Consider the following 26,727-nt stretch of genomic DNA (forward strand, 5'->3'; position numbering starts at 1 on the left):
ACAGGGAAAAAAGCCTTTATATATGAACTGATGTTAAAAAATATTTTTTTTCTAAAATGCATTGTGAATTTTTCCACATTCTGGAAAGGTGTAGTTACATGTACAGAAGTACCTGGAGTAGACCTTCAGGCTAGGAGACTTTTTTTAAAAACTGAACTACTATTCATAGTAAATTTTTCTAAAATGCATTATAAATTGTTATACATTCTTAAATGTTAAAGCTACAGCTATATGGGTAGCTAACTGGTGGAGACCTTTTGGGTTAAGCAACGTTGCAACTAAGTTACAATTTAGAGAAAAGCTATTCTAGCCTGCAGAACCCTATTGCTTGACATGCAGAAGATAGCATGCTGCCTCTCTCAGGTTCCAATGTACATTTGTCACATACCTGTATTCCCTGCAGGTGTGTTCTCATTCCTCCTCGTTTTCCTTTGAGTGTCCTCCTTTTATCTCTTACCTTGTCCCTTCTCACCTCATTTTACACACTTTGTTAACACCGTACCCAAGACCGTGGTCTATGGACCATCTGAACCAGATGGCCCTGGGAGCCTATTTAAAATGTACTCCCATCAAATCAGAACCTCTGAGGATGGGCTCCAGGAATGAGCAGTGTTAATTAATTTCCTATTTGATTCTTTCATGCTTATATTAACTAAAAATGTCAGGCCACACTGAATTTCTTCACTTAAAATAAAATATATTTTTTGCTCTTTTGGAACTCCTTACACACGAATGTGTTTCTCTCCCTTCCTGAGATTTCAGTATCTTCCCAAGCCATGCTTATGTCTTCTGGGGACTCAGGGTTGGCTAATTGAATATCAAGGTCATATTTTTTTACATTCTACATTTATATTTATGGTTATTATGGGAGAGGAGATTGAAAGAAAAATGGAGCTGGGAATGAAGGCTAATTTAGTATTACATTACCAAAATAGCTCTATAAAGCAGTGTAGGCTAAAGATAAGGACACACTCTTAGAAGGGTGCTTTCTGAACTGGTTATCAAACTCTAGCTCTGCAGGTTTACATGGTCTTGACTAATATATTCAACCACTCTAAACCTCAGTTATTTCTCTCTGAAAAGGAGATGATTATACCTACCATACATAGTCATTATGAGATTTATATCAGAAACTGTTTGAAAGAGTTTAAGTCTCTGAAAATCATAAACACGATTATTATTAGCCCCATTTTAGAGATGAGTCAACCGAGGACAGAGGAAGTAAGAGAACATGCTGCAGTTCATAGCTTATAAACCACAGTACCAGAAGGCACCTTTCACCCCTCCCTGGCCCGTTCTACAGGCTTTTTCCTGCCAGATAATTCATTGCCCTCTAGGAACTGAGGATTCTGAAGCATCAGGTTTTTGCAGTATTAAGATTTTAGCTCTTTTTTTTCAGTTTTTGTAGCACTTGATGAAAACTTAAAGCTGTTTATATTGTGTATGGTCTCACTAAAAAAATGGCTCTTCCCTATTTTTTTAAAGAAAAAAATATATTTGACGACTTTTCACCACACACAGTAGGTGTGCACTGTAAGGAATGAAATGAGCCCTGAAAATGATCTCAGTTCCCTTAAAGCCTGAAGACAGGTGTCTATGAGTCCTAACCCTCCCCAACTTCCATCAGTATCCTGACTTATCCACCTGCATCTACAGTTGTAAATGGCTTATGAATATTGACTGGGACTATATATTGGCTTATGAATATTGACTGGGACTAAATGAATAAATATTGAATACCTACTCTATGGGACTATATAGTCACTTATAACAGTGCTTCTCATTTATATATAAACAAATCTTGTGGGAAGTGATCAAAATGTAAATTCCAGTTCAGCAGGTCTAGAATGGTACCTGAGCGTTTCTAACAAGCTGTTAGATGACAGCAGAGCTGCTGATCTGTGGACGAGGTGATTCTTATGCACATATAAGTTTGAGACACACTGTGGTGTCCCGTTCTGCCTTTTAAATCTCTGTGTAATAGTTTTTGGCCTTTCTTCGTTGTTCATTTGTTATTTATTACTTACATCCCCCAGTAGAATTTAAGTTATATGAGAGCACAGACCTTTCTACCTTGATCATCACTGTGTTCTCAGCACCTGGAATAGTGCCAGACACATGGAGGTACTCACAGTAGGGTAGTGGAGCTGATAGCCAATTTACCCCTGCACACCACGGCTCAGTAATATTTGTGATTCAATACATGAGTAAATGAATATAGGTATTGGTAATATACATAGGTATATAATAGTTATCTATTGTTTAACATACATAGATACATAATATTTATATATTGTTTACAAAATCCTCATAACATTTTGAGGAATCTATAATCAACCACAGGTTGTAAATATGCAATAATATGTGTCTATTTAGTATTATGTGCAAATACAATAAAACTTATTGAAATCAGGTAACGATTGAAAGTGTTAGGAATGAAGATCTCGAAGTTGCACTCATCCTGGAAGAAGACAGACAATTCTATAAATAGAGAGAGAGAAGGAGAAGAGGGTATTCCATGTAGATGGAATGTAGTAGATAATTTTTTGAGGTTTTATTCTTAAGTTTTATTCCTCTTGACATCTCCATATTTCTGATCAATTATCCAGTTCCCTAGTTTTCCTGTTGTAGGGAATTTTGAGTGCAAAAAGCAGAAGTTACTGGAAGTTTGTTCTTTCTACGTTTTGTAAATTCCAAAATTTGCTAAAATTATGCTGTGTGTCCTGGGGTAGGATAGAAGAGAGATGGGTTCTTTTGCAGACAGCTAGTGGAAAGAGAATTTTCCCAAGACAGCGGAGAATTCAGTCTGAGCGAGAGGATTATACTTCAAGTACTAATCTTTTCTACACCACGATCCCCTTCAACAGTTTGATGAGGATGTCAAAGGAAGTATTATATTAAAAATTGTTTATAAAATATTTTAAAGGTTGGAATAAGTAACTTATGTGTTTGTTTATTAATTCATAAAATTTTAAGATCTAGCAGCGGATCAAGTAATTAACCTTCATATAGTGATGAGCACAGATTTTAACTATAAAATTATATAAAAATATGCTTTTTATTTACTACAGTTTTATAGTTACTACTACTAATGTGGTTCATTATCTGCATTTATAATAAAAAAATGTTAAATTTTCAGTTAGAGGTTAATTAAAAAACAGACGTTATTGTTTTCCTACTCAAGTCCATGGACCCCTGAGGATGGACCCCAGGTTTGGAAGAAGGACTTGTACATCACTTTGAGGCAGTGCATATCAGTCAGGATAGTCTAGGTCAGTGGTTCTCAAAGTCTAATCCCTGGGCCAATCATATCAGTATCATCTGGGACCTTATCAGGAATATAAATTCTCAGTTCCAATCTGAGTGTTACTGAACCAGAAACTTGGGGAGCAGGACCAAGCAATGTATGTGTTCATAAGCCCTCCAGGTGATTCCGATACATGCTCAAGTTTTAGAAACACTAAGCTAAATTATACTTTTGTGAACAAACAAACAATAAAAAAGAAATCCTCAAATATCAGTAGTATATAAAATATGGTTTATTTTCCATTTGATCTTCATTTTCATCAGATAGTATGGACGTATTCTGCTTCATGTCTCCTCAATCTAGGAACCTGGTTGACAGAACAGCCATCATCTCCAACATTACTAGTAGCATACCAGGAGAGAAAGAGAGCTGGAGAGTCTCACGTTGGTGATTCTTGGGGCAGAAGTGACACATATCACTTCTACTAACATCTAATTGGCCAGAGCTAGTTCCATGGCTCCAGCCAGTAACCACAAGGAGAGGAAGGGCCTGGAAGCCAGGGAGCTAATGATGAGTAACACACTATCAAGATACAGCAAGATCTCAAGAGGATGGTCTGCTAATATCCCTAGGGAGACTATTGCAGTCGCGCTTATGATTCCCTTGCTTGCAGCAGGCACAGAAACAGCAGAATCACAGGCTATGAAGGATCAGCTGAGACAGTGGGTGGATTAGTGTGGACCAATGTGTTCCATGCAATCTGTGACAGAGGTAGACCAATGTAAACCAAAGACTGGCAGGGTCAAGGAAGGGGGCACTTCCTTTTGCTTTAGAGATGCTTAAGAATCCTGGGATTTTTGCACCATTCTGGACAAGGGAGGAAAGCACAAAAGTGGTTAAGATTGAATTTCCTGCCAGAGGATGCTCAGTGTTAGATTTAAGTTGATTCAGAGAAATGTGATATCTCTGACACACTTCAACATAGGGAGTAAAGTTCATGTCCACTAGAGCTGTTATCTGTGTAAACTGCACTAGTTCAGCACTTAACACAGGGCAGTTTAGAGGAAGATTTCATAAATGCTTGGAAGATGATAAAATAAACTCTTCATATGCTTTAACACTAAATTGACATATTGACTTAGAAACGCCTGAGACCTATAATTTTTCTAAATTCATATTGGGGATTCAATTAATGGAAAAATATGAGTCATTGGTACTTAGTCACTTTTTGTGATTGTGACAGGTAATTCATTTTTATCTATTAGAAAATTTTACACACATTCAGCTGGTATTTTTCTATTATATAATTTTCTCTGCCTGCCTTGCTTTCATCTCAAAATAAAGAGAAGGTATTAGCCATGTAGTGATGAGAAAGCAGTCATAGTAAAAGTTGAAATAGTACAGTCTTGGGAAAAAGTCTGGCTCATGTGGTGAAGGGGTTATTACTTCACACTTTTGGAAATATCTACTGGAGTCTTAGCCACTATACCACCATAAATGTGTATTTGATGAAGATCAAAATCTACCTCTGAAATGCACATTTGTATTGAATGACTTCGATGTTTGTTTCAGTAGGTGATTAAATCCTTCTTCCTTGGGGGAAAGGTTTATGGTAGAAAAATTTATGTGGTCACCATATGTGTGTGTGTGTGTGTGTCTTCATTGCATGTCAGAGAGTGAAGCCAAACATATGTTTCACCTTCTCACTATGAAATATGGACATTTTAATTTCTGCCCACTTATGGCCCTCTTTTTTTCCCCGTTCTTACTATGTGTGTGTATTGCTCAGGAAAACTCATTTATAGGATTAATTAATGTACTTTTAACTGTGTTCCAATGTACTGTCTCATCTCTGACTTTTGTATGTTTGACTTTTGTCTTCTCATTATAATTCCATGCTAGAAATTTGCTTATGGTCGTCCTTAAGCAATAGCCACCAAAAGTTCTTATGGAGACTCCTGGAAATATGCATAAGTTGTTTGCTATAAATTCCATTTTGCAATATTGTAGTAAAATATAATTTAAGGAAAGTGGTACAATTGCATGAACATCAAGTATCTACACTTATTAACACCAAACATTTTTCTCAAATGTATTTTTGAGGTTTACTGCCTAGATAATAAATCTAGACATGGAGTACTCCTGTAAACATAAATCCCAACACCATTCTGTCTTGCAAATAAATCAACCAAGCATGTGACTAGATAAAATAAAAATATATGGAGGGAAATATTATATGTGATAAATAGTTAAAATTTTGCTTACTTATGAAGAAATTTTCATGAGACAATTTGCAGCCCACATATTGTAGTTTTGTAGTTTTGATCAAAAAACTTTATACAAAACCTAAAATCCTTTAAATCGCAGCATGGACCATAGAAATGTGGTTTATTTAAGAGACTTTAATTCAAGACTATTGTTTTAAATCATGATTGCATCTTTATTTTTCATTCAACTCACATGTTAAGCTTTGTGTGTGAGTGTGTGTGAGTGTGGGCATGTGTGTGTGCCAATTACATGATGCATCTGGGCACTCATTGCAGTATATCACCTTAAAAAGCTTAAAAAAATGTTTAGAGTTAATTTTTTGCCAAGATAATTTTATGTGCTGTTAGTTTACCTCATCATCTTATATAACAAGGAACCAACTGATGCAGGTTTTATCTTTTTAGCTAGAGAATTATGTTTAAATGTTACATCCTGTTTTCTTTGACAAGCATAATTTTGCTTGAGAGATGATTACCAGAATGACTGCTAAATTGCTATTTTTGTTTTGGTCTAATATTTTATTCTCATGAAAAATGTTATTTCTAGTGGTCTTTATTGAAGACCAGTTGATGAGGATCCTGCTAAGTCAGGGGAAAGAGCATATATGTTTCATGTAAAATATACTTCCTCTTTGTAACCCAAACCTTTGTATATCTTGGTTTCTCTTTCTTAGTCTATGTTGACAGCAGTACAAATAGCATAATAGATTCTTCTCTATATAGAGGGTTTTTTTTCCACAAACTCTTGCGATACTTTGCTTTTACTGTGTAGGAATGATGAAAACACACAACAGACCCACTACCACCTCCAAAACTGCTATTGCCATTAATCAACAAAAATTATGAACAAGTTTCACAGTTTTCTCTTTTCTTCTTTGACTTTTGAATAACTGGTAGAGTCTTATTCTATGTTTCATGTCATGGGAGAAAGGAACCACAAAAATATAACTAATATGAGATAAAGCAATATCTGGGTTCTGACTCCAGCAATACCCTTGAAGTCAAATGGGAGCATATGTGGTAGAAAAAAGACATGTTCTTCTCCTAAGGCTCTGACTTGCTTGTCACTGTCTCAGCAGTGACTTGCAATTGCAAATCATTGCCTGAATAATTAAACAGCATTTTTGTGGCCTGTGATACTGAGAAGTGAATACTAAGTATGTAGTCACTGAGCATTCATTTGCTTACTGTGCTGAAAGCTAGTGACCCAGGAATCACAAGTGACTACTGTCTAGCTGCTGGCCGTACACTGTATGGATTTTTGTGCTACAAATCGTCATCAAGTGTAGACTACTTAAAGGAGCTCCTGTGAAATTACCAAAGAGATAAAATAAGTATAGTCATCAAGGAGAAGTATAGCATATATTATACATTGAAGTGTTATATTCAAGATGTCATTCCTTTCTCTGTATATTTAAAATCTCTGCAGGGAAACTGCCATTTTTTAAATTATAGCAAGTGTATAATGTTTCCCTTTTAGTTAATGCAGAGTGAAATATGTGAATGTGCAACAAAATTGTTATATCATCTAAATCTCGGTTCTAAGCACTGGGGATAAATCAGTGAACAAAGCAGGCAAACTTTCAACTCTTAACATCATTAGTAAAAAGGGTTAAGGTCACATATAATTCACAAGAAAATATATCATTGATAAATCATCTGAAGAAAACACAAATAAAATTGGGTGATGGAGAGAGTTGACAAATTGAAGTTGGGTGATCAAGGAAGGCCTTTCTGAAGTTGAGACCAGCATGACAAAAAGCCAGATATGAAATAAGGAAGATGCATTTCAAGCAGAGAAATCTTCTAGTACAAACTCGTACAACTGCTTCTTCTTTGTTGTTTTGTTTTTAGAGACAGTCTCCCTCTGTTGCTCAGGCTGGAGTGCAGTGACACAATCAAGGTTCACTGCAGCCTCAAACTCCTGGACTCAAGGGATCCTCCTGTCTCAGCTTGCCGAGTAGCCAGGACTACAGACATGCACCACCACGCCTGGCTTGAAGCTAGTGCAGTTTTTCAGAACAGAAAGGAAAGTGTGAACAGAACAGAGAGAGGGAGGAGGAGTATAGAGATGAAGACTGTGAAGTAGGCAGGGACCAGGTCATATAGGATCTTGCAGAGTATGGGTGAGTGGTTTAGAATCTCCTCTCAGTGGGATGAGAAGCCACTGGAGTGATGGACATGATCTGAATTATGTTTTTTTAAAAGCACTTTGCTCTTCATTTGCAGAATGGAATGAGTGAGAGGAAAGAGTGGAAGCAGGAGAAGGAAGCCACAATGGTATCCAAAAGAGGAAAAGTGGGTTAGCTTAGGGTGATAGCCAGAGCACTCTTCTTAGGACTGTCCCAAAGATCCTTGTTCTGAAACGCCTCCTGCCTCTGCAGAACAAAATCCTTTCCATGTAAATACTTCCTGTTTTAATGCAAATGGGAAGGATGGTGTTCTTCCTCCACAGCTGTTTCCTGTTGCAGGGCTTGAGACTGTCCGTGTTTTTTTTTTTTTTTTTTTTTCTCCACATGGAGATTATTTTGAAACATCCAGGTGGTTTTGATCAAATCATATATTTTTAGAATATTATTCTTAAGCTCCAATAATAACCCTACAGATACAAAGATTAACATAAACTGACTAAAGAAATGTTAACTGCCAGGAGATTAAGGCAATATTTTAAATTCATAATCTATAGTACTTTGGGGTTAAGCTGTGACTTGCAGGATATGATTTACTGACCAGTAGCAAAGAATCCACCTAGCTGGAACCTCATTCCAGAAATATTTCTTTTCATAAGACACTTAGATACTGAAACATCATTTTTAAAAAGCTGTGCTTTGGTAAATCAGCTTGGGGGATTGTGTCAGGAATTACAGCAGCAATAGCTTCATAAATGTACAACCCATGCAGTCTCCCAGGGCCTGTGCTTAGCAAGGCCTCACACTTGCTTTAAGGCTCTGCCGTCACTGTCTTGAATTCCTAATAATTTTTTAACAAGGGGCCTCACAGTTTCATTTTGTACCGGGCACCACAAATTATGTAGCCAGTCCAGAATTCAGGGCTCAAAACACTCTGTGAAAATCTGTTCATCTGCTATAAGACATAGAAAGATAGAGACAGGAAAGGAGCAGACTTGAATAAAGAAATTCTCAGAAAAGCAAATTCATCAGTTATAGAATTTGAGACTTTCTAGTCTGCCTCACGTGCTTGTGCACAGTTCATGCCCACCTGGTTTTTACCTCTCCATAGCAAAATCACAAGAATGATGATGCCATTGGGTTCTTATTTTTTAGCTAAATTTATTCAGCTCAAATATCTGCTCTTTATTCTGAGGTTAGACTCACTGGTAATTTTTGCTCTACAAATATTTTTGTTTCGTATAATAACATGTTGGCAATAGGTAGAAGCTTTTTCTTTGTATTTAAAGTACCTTCTGTAAAAGAAAACTTGACCACCTCATTTCAGCTCAGTGCTTCTTGACAGAAAAGAAGAAGCCCTTTATCCCACTCCTGTACCTTTACCTCTTTTTTCTGATCCCAGCCTCACTTTTCTCTTATTGTAATTGTTCTCAATACCAATGGCTCACCATTCACAAATACCTAAACTCAGTTTTGTACAACTGGGTAAAAGGTAACCAGAAACAAATCCACATGAATATTAGAACTTCTGGCAAGGCAAAATTAAAATTAGGGAAGGATTACCCTCTTGCAACCAAACTGCTTATCTTTTTTATAGTTTTATTTTATAAATCCATCCTTTTTTATGCCCCAAACGATAGCAACATTTTTCTTTTCATCTCTGTGTCTCCAGCATTTAGCACAGGGCATTGTATTCAATAACCCTTCGATGAATATATAGAAACTAAATAAATAGAAATAAATAAAAATAAAAATTTTAAACTAGAAATGGAAGGATGTCTCCCTTCCATTTATACCTTCTTTGGCAGTTTCAACCCTTCCTTAGCCAGAGAACAATAATGACTGTAAGAAACGTTAATAAAGATACATTACATCTGTAACAGGAAGTTAAAATTAGACAATTTTAATCTGTTTCAGCTGTAACTGAGAAGGTACCTATTACTCCCTCATTTCAAAGTAAGGCATGAGCCCACCAAATAAAGCCTTGAAAAGCTGGTAGTCAGGGACTGATTTCATGACCCTTGACTGGCCACCCAATGCAACAGTGTGGAGCCAATACAACAGTGTGGAGATTAGAGCAAGATTTTCAGAGAGGGCTGTTGTTGATGTTCTGGGAGTCCTGTCTTATTCTAACCCTTAAGGGGAAGGGGTGAGGAATGCTTTTACCTTATCCCAAACAGGTAAGAGTCTTCATTGAAACAAACCAAAGAGCTTCGGGGAAAGAATGGTTTAGAATTTGAGTAAAATCTGAGAAATGAAAAGGGGGAGAGACTACAGCTGCTAGGAGATCTGACAAGGGGATGTAAAGAGCTGCCATCCAGTGAGTATGCTGAAACCTGCAGGGCAAAGAATGTTTCCTGTTGGCAAGATGTGGCCATGCAAGAGAGAACTGGCCTGAAAGAGTCTTGGATCTTGTCCAGAACTGTCTTGCAAGAATCTTAGATCTCTTCTACCTGAGGGAGGGAGAAAGAACGTGGGGGTGTACTGTCAGAGCCCTGGGAATGAGCTATGAGTGACCAGTGGGAAAAGCTGCTCTCAGTCACAAAGAGCAAACTGCAGATAAGATCTCTCTCCAGTGAGAAGACAAAGAACTCCTAAAATATCTCACCCAACAAGAGAGAGTCAGCTTTAAACACCTAACAAAATGCAGAGAGTTGATGCCAGCAAGTGAGATCCCTGGAATCTAGTACAGTGCTTTGAACATAGAAGGGACTCAACAGATGTCGGTGAACACAAAGACCTGTACCCTTGTTAGGCTAATATTGCAGGAGTGATTCTCAGCTTTGTACACATGAAGGAATTATGAGGTTCAGTTTAGATGCCTCACTTCAAAATTTAATTTTTAGTCCAGACCACTGTTGTTTTAATTTTACTACACTCACAGTGAAGAGAAGTCCAGAGGAGCACCCTTGAAACTGTAGTGCTAATATCAAGTTTGTGATGTAGAGCAACTAAGTGTTTCTGAGAGGGTTTCAAGGTAATCTTTCCTGTGCTGTTTCTACATTCCAGGTTATTAAGTTTATCTTAGGTGAAGTCAAGCTTTAAGTGGTAGTTACTATGTACCAGAATACAGGGCACTGGAGGTTCAGATAAGAATAAGACAATCCCTGACTTCAAGTGGCTTATAGTGAATGGATTAAAGACAATTATTTATCATTTACTTGATGTATAGCATGAGCTCAAGAAATCTTAGTTACAGTACTGTCACTATAATATTAATAGTTGAACTATGCTGCCTGATGCATGTAAAAGCCCTCTAATCTAGAGATAAATAAAGATTATACTTTTTCTTATCATCCAATTTTATTATTCTTTGATGATGATTGACTAAATATACTAATGAGGATTGAAAAATATATTGCTTTAAGTAGTTATGTCATAATTTCTGTCAGTCATACAATTAGAAATACATATATGGTGACATATTTTTCTATTGCCCCTTTTTTCCTGGCTTTGTTAATGTATAATATATTGCTTTTCTACATTCACTCTCCATTTGATTTTTCTTCTAATGTAATTCACCACCTGCAGAAGTATGAGGCCTGGAAAATGCAGGTGCAAAATGCTCATTAGCACAATGCCAATAAATCAACACATGTTTAAAAGAATCTTCTACCCAACCCTATTCCTTAAATGTGTATTCAATCATAATTTTTGAATTTCAAAATTGGTCCAGGTCATAGATCAGGAGACAGCTCTATTTTTACATAACTATGAGGTACGCTGTGGTTTTCTAACCAGAGAGATATGACAGTAATTTCTTGCGAAATATTTGGAACATTGTGACTGAGCCAAACTAAGAATGAAAGAACATGGAGAAAATACACATAACCACATGTCCTATAAGTCTTCTGTATGAAGACAGGTGTGAAGCCTATGAGGAGGGCATCATTTATTCATGAATTGATTGATTCATGCATTTATTAATTCATGTAGTATATGTTTTTGTGTGCATATAATTGCAAAGCACTATATTAGATGCATAAAAGAAATGTACTTCCTTTTAGAAGTGTCTTCTAAAAGACACTCCCCATCAGAGTGTCTAATGAAATGAGAGAAACAGAACAAAGTGGACATGAACAAATCTATTGTTAGACTTTATGATAAACACCATGAGAAGAAAATGAGCAGAATGCAGTGCTAAAGAGTAACCTGGAGTGAAGTCGGGGGTAGGGAAGGAGGATGAGAGACAACCTACTTAAAATTGTAGGGATGGTCTTTCAGAGGAGACTTAAAAAATAAGAAGTAATCAGCAATTCAAAGAGTATTCCAGTAGGGGGAAGAGCATATGTGAAGGCCCTCTGGACAGAAAGAGATTCATATGTTTGGGAATCTTGAAGGATATCAAGGCAGCTAGGACATGGGCAAGAAAAATGGCCCAAGACAGAGATATCAGGGCCCTACAGACCATTGAAAGATGCTTAGAAATTCATCCAACCACAAGGGAAAGCCATTCAGTTCTTTAAAGTGAGAGAACAACCCATTTGCTTGAGGTTTAAAAATGCTTGCTCTGGCTGCTATAGCAGAGTAGGTAGTAGGGGACCAAGGTCTAACCAGAGGGAACAACATGGAGGCTTTGGCAACAGTCCAGAGAAGTGATGACTAGGAAATGAAGAAACTTAAGATATAATTTGGAGGTATAATAGAGAGAGTTTATTGATGAATCAGAGTTGGAAAGTGTTACAAAGGAAAGGATCAAGTATACTTCAAGGCTTCTGTCGTGCGTGACTGTGTGAGTGCATGCTGGTGCCATTTACAGAGATTGGGAAGACGAGGAGGAAAGTTGGGGTCGAGTTTAGAAAGCAAGAATTTGTTTTGGACATGTTAAGTATAAAATGTGTTGCATGTAATGGATAATGCCAAGTAGCTAGTTGAATATTTAAGTTCAGAGTTTTGAGGAAAACTTTGGAGGTAAAAAAAAAAGAGAGTTTGCAGGATATAGATATTTAATCCCAAAGGAATAAACTACAATATCTAGGGAAAGAGTGAAAATAGAGCAGAGGGAGGCCCAACTGGACCAAGTGGATTAGGCCCCTGGATATTCCAAAATACTTAGGGATTGAATCAAAATTGCAAAATATTTAGAGGTTGAATAGAATAAGAGGACTTGGGTCAGGTGTGGTGGTTTATGCCTGTAATCCCAACACTTTAGGAGGCTGATATGGAAGGATTGCTTGAGCTCAGGAATTCAAGACCAAGCTGGGCAACATAGTGAGACCCTGTGTCTTCCAAAAAAAAAAAGTTGGATACAATGGTGTGTGCCTGTAGTTCCAGGTCCTTGGGAGGCTGAGGTGGGAGGATCCCTTGAGCCTAGGGGTTCAGAGGCTGCAATGAGCTATGATAACAGCTGCCCTCCAGTCTAGGAGACACAGTGAGAGCCTGTCTCTTAAAAAAAGAGAAGAAAAGGGGTCATTCAAGAAACAGTGAAAAAGGGAATAAAGAATTATGTCAGGGAATCTATGAAAGTAGAATGTTCCAAGATAGAAGGAATGGTTAAAAAAAGTTGAGTATTTATATCTGGCAGTGTGTATCATGCTGAATACTTTATCTGCATGGTGTTATATTATCCATTCAATAGACTATTGAGTTGAGTACTGTTATTAGATCCACTTTACAAATGAGGAAACTATAGAGAGATTAAGTAATTTGCCCAAGATCCCATCATAAAGAGGCAAGTGTTAAATGCCAGGCATTCTAACTTCAGAGTCCATAGTCTTAACCCTTGTGCCGTTCTCTTCCACAAATACACCCAGCAAGTAAAAGACTGAGAAAAATAAAAGCCGAAAAGTACCCTCTGAAATTGACCACATGAAGTTAGGGAAACCTGAGTTGTTTTGTGAAAGCAGTGAGTACAAAGCAGTATTTTGGAGAGGGTTGTGCAGGGAATGGGAGATGAAGCTGTGTGCTGGGAAGGAGAGAAGAAATTAAAGGAAGGGAAGGGTGGCCTTACAGAGAAACAGACTTGAAGTGATGTGAAGTGTTTGCGCTGGGAGAATGCTAGTAGGAATAAGTGAGCAGGGAGGGAGTGAAAGGGATAAGAGAGATCACCTCGGAGTAAAGCCTTGAAAAGAGAATGTAGAGGAAGTTTTTATCCCTTTCCTGCATCCCTTCCTTTGTACATAAAATAGGAATGTTCTTCTTCTCTGAAGGATTTCAAAGAGAATGTTGCCTTTTCTTTCATTCTCCCCAACTCATGCCTCCCCAAAGGAAGAAGAGTGACTTCTGAGGCTGTGAAAAGGAAGGACTCTGGCTGCATGACCCAGCCTCCTCTGGCTTCTCCCTTTGGGACCTGATGACCCTCAGCATGTCCATCTTAACTCCTGCTGCCCCTGGGGCAATCTCACCGGGACACTGCTTCTCCAAGTGCCAGCTTGGGGTGGGGTCCTTGCCTCCTGTGTCTATTTCTCAGTTAGTTCAGGACTTACAGAGGGAAGAGAGTGGTTAGAACATTAAAACCCCTAGTGTAAAGAGAGGATGCAATTAGGTTTAGAGAACATGTGGAGAGATTGGCTTTGGCAAGAAGAGGATCATGTTCTCTTCTGTAATAGAAAGAAAAGTTTTAAAGTAATGGGGAAAGATAATGTTTATAGAGTCGCTGCTGAGAAGAAGAAAAGTGATTTCTGTAATGTAATTTTTAAGATTTTATGATTTTTTTTTCTGAATAAAGTCTGAAATCCAACTTGGTTGTATTCGGAGCACTACATAGCTTTCATGTGTGAAGCCACTATCATCTAAGCAGAAGAAAGCTAGAACAGATACACCCAGTGATTCTCAAACTGAGGAAGAGGACATGGCATGCCCTGTCTAGGGTAGCTAATCTGAATTTAGATAGGGCAGTTTTCAAAAGAAATCATTTCAATCAACAATGTAATCAGTAATGCAATTGTACATTTTTAAAAAACCACAAAATGTCATTTTTATTTAAAACATTTATAATGACTTAAGAATGTTTTATATTCATCAATAGGATGATTTAGTTTGAAGAAGTCAAGAAACAATGGGTTACCTAGAGTGTTTTCCGTCCAATTCCTGAATTAAAATGTAGCTAAGAAACATATTTTCTATACCTTCTTTCCCTGTCTTTTGTGTCTTCTTTTTGGGAAATTTAAGATGGTAGATTGTTGGACTACATTGTCATTTTAACTATAAACCACTGGGCTTTGGCCCAGATTATTGTTACCTGCAGAAGCTATCTTGATTAAGTTTGGAGTTGCCTTATGTTGTACATAAGCAAAACTACATTTTAATCAGCTTGTCCATATGCTTTATAGAGATAGTTTGTAATAGGCCTTGTTAAAAATAGGTTTCTTTAATCAGCAATGTTGGATAAAAGCCTAAAGTCTTAAAATAGTCTTATTTATTCTGATTCCTTCTTCCTAAAATGAATAAACAGAATGAAATCGATGTGGCAATAGCGTGTTACAAATCACTCCATCAAAGGTAATGAAATTAAATTTCATCTCTGCAAGTTACTGCAAAAGACTGTTTAACATTTACAAGAATTTGACTTCCAAATCCTTCAAGCCCTAATCTTAGGATTTACATAATATGTTCCTACTTTCAGTCTTTTCCAGTTGAAAGACTTTGAAGTTCCAAGGCAAAAACTGAAATTGGAAATTTGTGTAATTTCAAAGCGAACACTTGTGATATAGTGACACAATCAGAAAGTACATAGGGTAAAACCCATACAAATTTGGCTGCTATTAACTCAGTATTTGAAACTTTATAGTAGAAAGGTGATATGCAGAATTCTTAAAGATTGCTCCAAGAACACATGCTACATATTTCTAATCAATAAAATTAAAATATCTTATTACTAGATTGTTGAAAGCACTAGATCCTGGACTTAAATCTAGATCTTTGATTTTAGAGCCCTTGCCCTGTTTTGTCCACCAGGGCACTATGGAACATTTTTGCATAATGATATTGATTTATCAAAACTGCAGAGTGTTTATTTAGAAATTATAAAATGACTTAGTGAATAAAAAATTGAGGTATTATTTGGATTTGTCATGCTATTAATGGTGGAGAAGAAACTGTTTCTCTTATCTATGCTCCAACAAATATTCTTTTTTTTTTTCTTTAATCAGTCTTGCTCTGTCGCCCAGGCTGGAGTGCAGTGGCGAGATCTCGGCTCACTGCAACCTCTGATCTGCCTCCTGGATTCAAGCAATTCTCTTTCCTGAGTAGCTGGGACTACAGGTGCACACTACCATGCCCGGCTAAGTTTTATATTTTTAGTAGAGATGGGATTTCACCATGTTGGCCATGCTGGTCGTGAACTCCTGACCTCAAGTGATCTGCCTGCCTCAGCCTCCCAAAGTGCTGGAATTGCAGGTGTAAGCCACTGCACCCGGCCCCAACACATATTCTTATAATGGGATAGGAAGGAGGCTATGTTATGTGGATGCATTAATTTGATCATTATATCTGCTATTAAATATCACAAGTCTTTTTTTAGTTTATTTTCATAGGTTTTAAAATGTAGACTTGCTTGTTTTCTTGTGGTTTTTTTCCCCCGTAATGAAACCATTGATTCATTCAACAATTTATTTCCTAAGTGCCTACTCTATGACTAGCTGTATGCTAAATGCTAGGAATGAAATGAATGTAGTAATTAAGTTGATCTGGTGGTGTTCACTTCTGATAGAAAATGCTTCTCTCATATTACTTCTTTCTCTGAGCTGATGCAAAAATTGGAATATAAATAAACCAGCTGGCAAACTTAGAGGATTTAGATGTCCTTTTCATTAAAGGTCAGTAAGAAATGTTAACGTTTTATATTAGGGTTTGTTAAACTCTGAAGAGGCAGAATTAGTTTGGGGTTTAATTTCTAGTATTCATAGCATAAAATTAGGCATAATAGCAGTGAATCTATGTATGCTTCTATATAATTATTATTATTTCTACTGGCCTAGCCCTCCACAGAGTTAATTTCAACTGCATTTAATGAGAGAATTTCTTGTTTTTGCTAGAATTTCTAGCAAACCATTTCTGCATGTCTTTGCACCTGCGGCTTAATTCTTAAATTCTCTGTTCTATGAATTTCCAAGATAGGAAACCTTAAATTTCTTAGAATGAATACAGGATTAGAAATACATCCTGTTATAACAAACTATGTAGTTTCGGCATCCCATTAACTGTTCCAACACCAATTTGAATTCCCAAAGGATACTTCTGTTGAAGTATTTTTGCTTTGGTTTGCAATTGTAAAAGTAAATTGTGTAATTCCCGATTCCACATTAATGAGACTTTCTGTCTTAATCTTCCTCTTTAAGGGCACAAAGAATAGTATGGCCACTTCAATCACTGAGTGGGCTAGAATTGGAATATTCTATACCCCCAAGGGATTGTTTTCTTCTTTTGAAGCATAAGTCTTCAATCTATCATTTCTTCTGTGGTTGAGTTTCTGAATATGTTTGGGTTTTGCTGATTTTATGGTTTGTTTTTAGCTGCTGATTTTTAGTCAGACTCTATAGGAGGGGTAACAAAAACCCTTAATTTTGCAATGTGAAAATTCTTTATGCATTTGCTCCCGAAAGCTTATTTTTGAGTAACTTGAGACTTTTGCAGCAGCCACAGTATCCAACTTGGAAAACCTGCATTCTCAGCAGCTTTCCTACTTTAAATAATATTCTTACATTAGCTCTTTTAGGAAGCAAAGAGACAGCTTCCCTAACAGTAGCAAGATGTGCAAACCACAGATGGTCTTCTTGCTGGAAATTACTGGAAAGGACTACAAGTGTTGGGCCTTTGGGGCACAGTCATTCACATACCTTCATATACCACACACACACACACACACACTCTCTCTCTCTCACACACACACACAGACACACACGCACACACACACACTTGTGTGAACATACAACAGATGAATAGGGCAAAGTGATAATGTGTATAGCTACTACTAGCATATAGATTTCTGTGGAATTTTATACACTGCTGTAATAGAAATGAACACATTTTATGTTTACAATAGCTTTCTTAGGTAGAGCAGGCAGATATAGCATGAATACCACTGTTAAAGATAAGACTTAGATAGTCCAGGTCCTTGCCCAAGTGTAAGAGCTAAAGTTTATCTCTGCCTCCTAATTCCAGAGTGTAGCCTTTGGTTCAAAATGCCCTGGTTGTATTTCAGCTTTTCTAATTTCTAGTTCCATTCCTTTCTTTAAGCCTCAGTTGATACCTCTACCAATAGGACATATGCTACCTACCTCATAAGCTTGTTGTGATCAGTGAATGAAATACTGCATGCATAGCATGTGGCCTTGTACCTGAGACATTATCAGTGCTCAATGAATGTTCATGTTTGTTTTTTTAAAGCAAACATTCATACAATACTTATGCCAAATCTAAGTACTTCTTCAAATATTAGTCTAATCTTCATGTCAATTTTATGACAGATACTGTTAATATTCCCGTTTTACAGATGAGAAAATGGAGGCAAGGAAAGGTTAGGAAAATTGCCCAATTGCCCAAGGTCACACAGCTAGTAAATGCCACATTACGGAATCGGTTCCAGATAATCCAGTCCCCATGTCCATAGTCTTAAGTGCCATTCTGTTATTCTCAAGGTACACAGTGGAATATATGGAAATGTGACTTTTATATGCTAATTTTATACTGCTTTAAATTCCTAAGACCTAGGGAATATTCCCATATGCTCTAGTGGGTTTTCTCAACTGTTGCTACTATTACCACCAATATCCTAGGACTATAGTAAATGGATAGTAGAAGATCTATTTTCTTTTTTCCCAGACAACTACAGAACTCAGGAACATATCCAACTAGTTATAATCCAGGCACAATTTGAATTCCACTTGATGGGAGAGGTGATTCCAGTGAAGAACTCAATTAAATAAAAACATATTTTTCTTATGCATTTCAGTCATATCATGATGTCGTTTAGGCTCAATGTAGAGTTGTATCATGCAGTATTTAGACAAGATTACAAAACTATTAAGAGATGTAGAGCATGATAGATGTAGAAAGATGAAAAGCATTCTTTGGTTATGATGTGAGGGGATGATGATAGAAGGGTGGAGATAGTAGGAAAGTGGAAACCCCACAGATGTGAGAGGAAAAGGGAAGATAAGAGAAAAACAATATGACAAGTGATAAATAATGGTTTATAAGGGTTAAAAGTGAAGAAGCTTGAAGAAAGATTCTCCACAACAAAAGCTATTGAAATAGAGAATTGACCCAGATATTGAGAGAAACTCTCCACAGTGAGCAGTGTAAAGCCACATTCAGTCACTGTTGGCCTAAGCCCTGGGCTTTGGGATGTACGTTCATTCATTTAAGCCAAAAAGTGCATTTATCCTACTCAAAAAGTGATTTAGAAAATGAGTGTTAGATTTCCTATGCTTCTAGTAAAATAGAAATAAATTATGCAAGAGTAAAATATAGCTAATTACTATAAGAATCATTCTGTTAAAATTGATGAGTTTTGGATATTTTCTGCCAGTTCTTTTTTTCACTAGTTTCTGTCACTTCAGATTTCATTATCAACCTACCAGGCCTTTCCTGCTTCTTGGAGAACTGGTTGAAATGGTATTGAACCCTATTGTTATAGAGTAGGAAAGTCAAGAGCCCTCCTCAAATTGCATTGCCACTTCTTGTCCTTACTTCTTCATGGTTCTCTGGTCTCCATCTATGCTCCTGAGTTTGCTGTCTTAGGTCAAATATGTGAGGAGTATATACACATACACACACACACCCATATACACGTATACACACACACACACACACACACACACAGGTGATTTATCCGATGGGTTTAGTTATTTTCTGAAAGATTTGTGGACTGTCGTGAAAGAAATATCACATTGCGTACCACATAAGGGACTCATATTCAGTTAGTTCTCTTGTTATCCTTCACTCTTCCCTCAAAACCCACACTTCAGAATGAGTCAAGCCTCCTTCTAAATGTAGTGCAGTCCCTGCAGGCTCAGTGTTAATCGAAAGTGGTACAGGAGGAAAGGAGCCTGAGAAGTGGATATAATTTCCTCAGCATCCCTGGGAATTGTGCAGAACACAGTTATAGCATCTTACATACTCTTACAAAATGATTGGAACTTGCATTTATAGAGAGCTTCCTGTGTAGATGCTGTGCTAGGCACTTTCACATATGGTGTTTATTGATTCTTAGAACCTTTCAGGTATATTTTATACTCATTTTATAGACGAGGAGAGTGAGTCTCAGAAAAGCACCTAACATTGTTACTATGCTGAAGGAAGGCATTGGAATACATGTGCGGAGGAATAGGATAGTTCTTTACCTCCTAAAAGCAGAGGGACAAGAAAAAGCAAAAGTTAAGACAAACCAGACCGTCTGCTTATAGGGGCCATGCCAAGAAAGATGGCTTCTTTTCCTTATTTCCTAGTCTTTATCTAAGGCGTCAGCACCCATTTTCCTTTGGGAATACAAAGCACATTCAACGAAGAACCTCTCAGTACCTACTAAGAGCTTATTTTTGTCTTCATTTTAATGTTTCATTTGTTATCAAATAGGGTACTTTATCTCATGCAGCACACCTACATATTCCATTATGCCATATTTATATTTGTTTAACGCATTTAATGAAGAACCTTGTTAAAAATTTAACAAGACTTCCCCTTTCATGAAATTTGGAAATTGAAGGTAGCATTTAACAGATTTCCTTGTCAACCACAATATTCATTTTTAGAATTGTTAGCCAGTAATTCAATTACCCACACAGTTCTGCTTTCTAAGAACGTGAAAATGGAAGTCTCATCTTATGCAAGCCAGAAAACCTACTAGCAGTGTTCTAAACTTAGAACAAAAACGTGATGCCCTTCAAATCTTGGTTGGGAAGAGTGGTGAGGAGGGGGAGAAAGAAGAAGGGGAATAACAGTGTCATTTTCTGTTTGTCTCTGGCCGTCTGGAGTTCAGTGCCATGTCCTTTGCTCATTCTAAGGAGAATATAAAAAGGGCAATGAGGTGCTTACATATTTTGTAGTGTCGACAGAACATCATCAATTATAGTATCTATCCCTTTATCAAATATAAGCCATCCTATAAGCCAATATGAGACTTTAGATCAATTCTAAAATAGGCCAATGTAAAATATAAACAGTTCCTGGTGATAAAATAATCTACTATGTGAATTGAAAGTAAAACATATTTATAAAATGTAAATAATTGTTAATAATGATAATAATTATTGCTCAGAACTAAAGAGCAGCTGGCTTTTTGTATAATTTAACATCTTTCCTCTAAATCTCTACTCCTCTGAAACTGCCTTCCCCCAAAATAACTTGCTTTATATTGAAACTCAAATTTAATTTTAAAATAAAATTTATAGGATCAACTATAGAATATTGACATTTTGTATGTCAGAAATGGTTGAATATTAGTGATTTCATAGGGTTCGACATAATACTGTGAGTGCGGTCTAAATCGTGGTGTGTGTAGGTGTGCTCTCCTGAAAAGCCATGCTAGTCCAAATAAACTTTGTTGCCTTGGTGATCTACAGCTTATTTATCTTCTTTTTTTTGTTTGTTTTTTTTTTGTTTTTTTTTTTTTTTGAGACGGAGTTTCGCTCTGTCGCCCAGGCTGGAGTGCAGTGGCCGGATCTCAGCTCACTGCAAGCTCCGCCTCCCAGGTTTACGCCATTCTCCTGCCTCAGCCTCCCCAGTAGCTGGGACTACAGGCGCCCGCCACCTCGCCCGGCTAGTTTTTTGTATTTTTTAGTAGAGACGGGGTTTCACCATGTTAGCCAGGATGGTCTGGATCTCCTGACCTCGTGATCCGCCCATCTCGGCCTCCCAAAGTGCTGGGATTACATATTTGAATTGAAAAATAAAAATTATATACATTTATAGTGTGCAAAATCTTTTGAAATATGTATATGCTGTGTAATAGCTTAATCTAATTAACATATACATCACCTCACATTTTTATTTTTTGTTGTGACAACGCTTAAAACGTACTCTCAGAAATTTTCAAAATACGATACATGGGTATTTACTATGGTCACCCATGTTGCATAGTAGATCTCTTGAACTTACTTCTCTTGATAAAATTTTATATCCTTTGATCAACATTGTACCCATCTAAACTCCTTATACCCTGCTACTCTGCTTCTGAGTTGAACTATTTTAGATTCCATATAAGTCGCATCGTGTGGTATTTGTCTTTCTGTGCCCGGCTTATTTCATTTAACGTGTTCCAGGTTCATTCATGTTGCAAATGACAGGATTTTTTTTCAAGTTCAGTAGTATTCCATTGTGTATACATGCAACTTATTTCTTAAACTGTTTTTTTTTTTTTAAATTAATCGTAATGCCTTCTTAGGTACATATAGTCCTTCTGTAGCTTTTAACTCTAGTCTACAAACACCTAAGAATGGTGTTATTAGGAAGAACAAGGCATTAGGAAAAAGTAGATGAATCTATACAGTGTAAATCCATGTTTCCTCAAGTATATAATGCCACAGGTGATTTTTGGTTACTACTCCTTGAAGGATTCCATTCAGCTTGCTTAACTGTGAGATACAGCTTTCACCCTAATTTCCACAAAGCAGCTCAGAGTGATTCTTTTACCATGTGATGACTCCTTTGCTCAAATCCTCTCTTGGCCTCATTTAACGATCTTGAAGCTCTATATGATCTGGCCTCACTCCCCTGCCCCCAGCACCATCTTGGTTGACTTCATCTCCAGCTTCTCACCCCCTATTTTTCTCTGTTCCAGCCATCGTGGCCTCCCTGCTCCACTAACATAACATACAAGTCTATTTCCTGAACTGCTGCTCCCTCATAACTGCTCCCTCCGTTATGATCATGGCTCCTTCCTTCAGTCTCTTCTCAAAAGTCCAATGGTCCATGAGTCCTACTTGGCTCTCCCATACATAGCAGTACAAATGCATACCTTCATTCCCTATGTCTTATACTGTGCTTGATTTTAATCCACTGCATTTTTTGCCACGTAATTTGTTATATATTGGCTTGTTTACTTATCACCTGTCTCCCTCCATAAGAATAAGGGCTCCAGGATGGCAGTTGTTTTGCCTGTGTTGTTCACAGTGTATCCCTGGTGCCCAGAACAGTATGGGGTGGTGAGTAGCCATTCCAGGAATGAATGAACAGTTCATTTCAGCTCATGAGAAGTAGGGTGCTGGATAGGGAGAAAGGGTTGTTCATTAAATGTCACTCTACTCTGTCAGTTTTTAGGAGGCTGGAATGAAAAGTGCTTCAGTCTATTTTTATTGTCACCTTTTTGTGGCAAGTAGCCATTGGCACCATATATAATCTTCATTGTAAATGAATACAGTAGTACCCCCTTATCCACAGTTTTGTTTTCTGCAGTTTCAGTTACCTGCAATACAGTGCGATATGATATTTTAAGAGAGAGAGACCTCATTCATGTAACTTTTATTACAGTATATTGTTATAGTTGTTCCTTGTTATTGTTAATCTCTTACTGTGCCTAATTTATAAACTAAACTTTATCATAGTTATGCATGTATTGAAAAAAACATGGTATGTACTGTATAGGGCTTGTTACTATCTGTGGTTTCAAGCATCTACTGGAAGTTTTGAAATATATTCCCTGCAGATAAGAAGTGATTACCATAAGGTAAAAGTCAATTTCTCATGAAAATGTTTTATTGAAGTATAACATATACCCAGAAAAATCCAAAAATCATAGATGGTTAAATGTTCACAAAGTAAATACATCCTGGTACCCAGTGTGCAGATCAGGAAACAAAACATTACCAGAATCCCATAAACCCCTTCATGTTGTCATCAATGTAGTCACTCCCCAATGTTTAGCCTACCATTTTAATATCGTAGATAGTACTGCTTGTGTTTGGACTTAATATACATAGAGTCATAGGGCATGTACTCTTCTATGTCTGGATTCTTTGCTCAAAACTATCTTTATGAAATCATTCATGTTGCTGCTAATAGTCATAGTTCATGCATTTCCATTGCTGTATAAAATTCTATGCTACTGTTGATAGACATTTGAGATTTTTTCCAATTTTTGTGTATTACAAATCATGCTGAGATGAACATCCTTGAATGCATCTTTTGATTAACACATAAAAATGCATGCCTTGAACTTCATTAGGTATTGCGAGACATTTTTTCAAAGTAGCCTTACCAGTGTGCACCATCACCAGCAGGGCAGCAGAATTCCAATCACTTCTCATCACTGCACTTTGTATCGTGTCTTTTACATTTTAGCCACTGTGGTGGGTGTGGTATGAGTTCAGTGTAGTTATAATTTGTATTACTCAGGACTAGTGCTGTGGAACACTTTAAAATATATTTGTTGCCAATTTGAGTTACGTGAATCTATTTTCATGGATATTAAGATAATATAGATCATATATAGATAAGGTAGAAATCATATAGGTCATAATTTAATGACTAAAATTTGGTAAACATTGCTTTCATTAATGACTCTTTTACTAATTGATAGATTGTATTCCCTTTACAAAGCTTTTGCTGTGGAAAATTCAGTTCAATAGAAGCTAATTGTGGGTTAATTATGAATAACCCTCCATTCTGAATGGTGTGAGGCTACCAAGGTCCACGTCATGGGAAGCTTCTCAGATGTTACGTTGAAGCTATGTCTAACAAGCATGAACAGGGTCTGCAAGTGAGGCAGAAAAGGGAAGCCAACATACTAAAAAAACCTAAATAAAATTTGAAGGTGTGAAGAAGTATGAAACTTTTAGGAAATTGCAAGGGTTCAGGTGTGGTTATCAGAAATAATAAAGAAAATTGCCACTATCTTGTTTATAGGGAATGAAGACTTGAAGAATTGACACTTAATATTAGCCTCCAGAAGTACCAAAGGCCAATAGTAAATTGGACTTAGGGTTTAATGACATTAGTTGTGTGGCTTGAAATGTTTGAAGTTAACTCAGCATCATTTACAATGATTTTTATGCCAAATGAAATATGCATGAGCAGGGAAATATTTCCTGGATAGCTTTTTGCTTTCTGTGTTAGGCCTTATGTCAGCTGTCTAAAATGTAGAAGTGAGCAACACATTTATTGTTATTGAGAATGCGTAGTAAAATAACATGAATTCTATCATTTTTACAGCTAAGATGCTGTTATACATTAAGCAGAAAAACCCTGGCAGCCTCTGGTTAAAAAATAATGATTTTATTATTCTTTTTGGAGTTAACATTTATTTTTAACTAATGTTTCACTGTAGTATTAAAAAATTCCTTTCAGAACTAAATACTATAGTCAAATCCATTATCTTTGACACTATATTTTAATTGGTTATTAGAAAAATAACAGTTCTTTATCACATTATATTTTAATGAAATCTCTCAAAATGATTAGACAAGATATTTTTCCTTCTAGTCTCAAAAATATTTGTAGAATTTTTCTTAAAATACTGTAGGGAATGTCTGCCATTTCTGAATAGATGTGGTTCTATCTCAAGGCTAAATATAACTCAATTGTTGAAAAAAAATGTGATAAACATGGAACAAATGTGTCTCTAGAATCGGGATTCACAGCATGTGATCTTCTTTACTTGTAGGCTGAAGAAAAAGTCCCAGTCGGTGGATATTAATGCTCCGGGGTTCAACCCTTCTGCTGGTGCAGGAAAGCAAACACCACAAGCCAGTAAGCCCCCTGCACCCAAGACCCCCATCATTGAAGAAGAGCAGAACAATGCAGCAAATACTCAGAAACATCCTTCCAGAAGGAGCGAACTGAAGAGGTTCTACACAATTGGTGAGCACCAGATGTTTTACACAAGTGAATAGATGAAATCTACCTAAATGGCATTGAGAATTTCTGGGTCTGTTTAGTTCAATGGCTCCTTGTTATAAAACATGTAAATCTTTCTGATGGTGTATTTGGGCATTTTCTTATGTGGTCTGAACATAAAGATGGAAAACTACTGAAAAACTTTCAGCAAAGTTAAATAAAACAGGCTTGAGGACCTTCTATATCCTAACCTAAGGGAAGTAAATGTACATATACATACATATACATACCCATGTACTACATATGTGTAGAAAAACCTTCTTAGGTTTTTCAGTTTTTAACTTTGTGTGCTACTATTTTCATTTCAGTCATTGTTCAGCCAGTGCCTTTCTTGTTTTTTGGTTTTTGTTTTATTTCATTTTCCCTTCAGGCTCCCAGGTCTCTGAACCTGTTCTGTCAGGTTGTTAAGACTGTGGTTGATGTCAGCCTGTAACTAACAAAGCCAGTAAGAAAGTAAAGTTATTACATTCTGAGAGAGGACAGATTACATTGTGGGTCTATTTTGACCTTGCACTTTGCTTTACTTTGGGAAAATTGAATGGCATCCAGGCCCTTCATAGGGAAGAGTAAGAGGATACGGCTTGGGTTCTGCAGGCATTACATTATTTCCCCCCAGATATAATAATATCCTGTAATTTTGTACTTTAACATTTAACCAGAGAGTTGTAGGCAATCAGTCCAAACTAATCAAATTACCAACTTTTGTGTGCCGTATTAGCCCAGAGTGTCTTTAGCCTTGCTTTGTAATGAACGATAGCAGCTTTTAGTGTCTTAAATCTATCTGAGACAAAAGTTACTAAACATCTAATACATGGGAAAGAATGATGAGTAGGGGAGACAAATCCACCCAAAAAGAGAATGGCTGCTTTGGCCTTGCTTATTACTTCAATTTGGAGAGATTCGGTCACATCCAAAAGCTGTAATAGTAGAGACTGTGGCTTAATGGGTTAACCAGTGTTACATCAAAGAGGGCCTGTTTTCTTTAAAATTTACCGTCCTCACCACCCTAATATGAGAATGTTTGTTTTAAGATTATTTGAATCTTTTTCTTTGATATTTTAGTAGCCATTCCTAGAAGTGATCATCAGGAGACCAGATTTCTAGTTCTAATTCCTACACCAATTTCCTGTGTGACTTTGTCAAGTCATTTTCCAATGTCTTTGGGTTAAATTCTTTCCTTCAAGCTGAAGAAATGCCTCCGTGTAGGGCTAGCCTTATTTCCGAATTTGGCTGCTGAAACCATGCTTTCTCTTCCCCCCATTTTATGTCCTCTTCTTATATAGTCATTCTCAGGCTTCCTTTTTCCAGACGG

The 26,727-nt window shown here is 36.9% G+C and overlaps 1 protein-coding gene across 8 annotated transcripts in view; it reads left to right on the forward strand.

Annotated features, from left to right (window-relative positions):
• OXR1 (oxidation resistance 1) overlaps positions 1-26,727 on the forward strand; it is a 510,160-nt gene that overhangs the window by 242,989 nt on the left and 240,444 nt on the right. For all 8 annotated transcript variants that reach the window (XM_033203135.1, XM_033203139.1, XM_033203132.1 and 5 more), the window contains one exon: positions 25,183-25,379. In XM_033203135.1, the coding sequence (XP_033059026.1) occupies positions 25,183-25,379 (197 nt within the window). The remainder of the gene's footprint in view (positions 1-25,182; positions 25,380-26,727) is intronic.

This window comes from Trachypithecus francoisi, unplaced genomic scaffold (assembly GCF_009764315.1).
Source record: "Trachypithecus francoisi isolate TF-2019V2 unplaced genomic scaffold, Tfra_2.0 Lachesis_group7, whole genome shotgun sequence".
NCBI lineage: Eukaryota > Metazoa > Chordata > Mammalia > Primates > Cercopithecidae > Trachypithecus > Trachypithecus francoisi.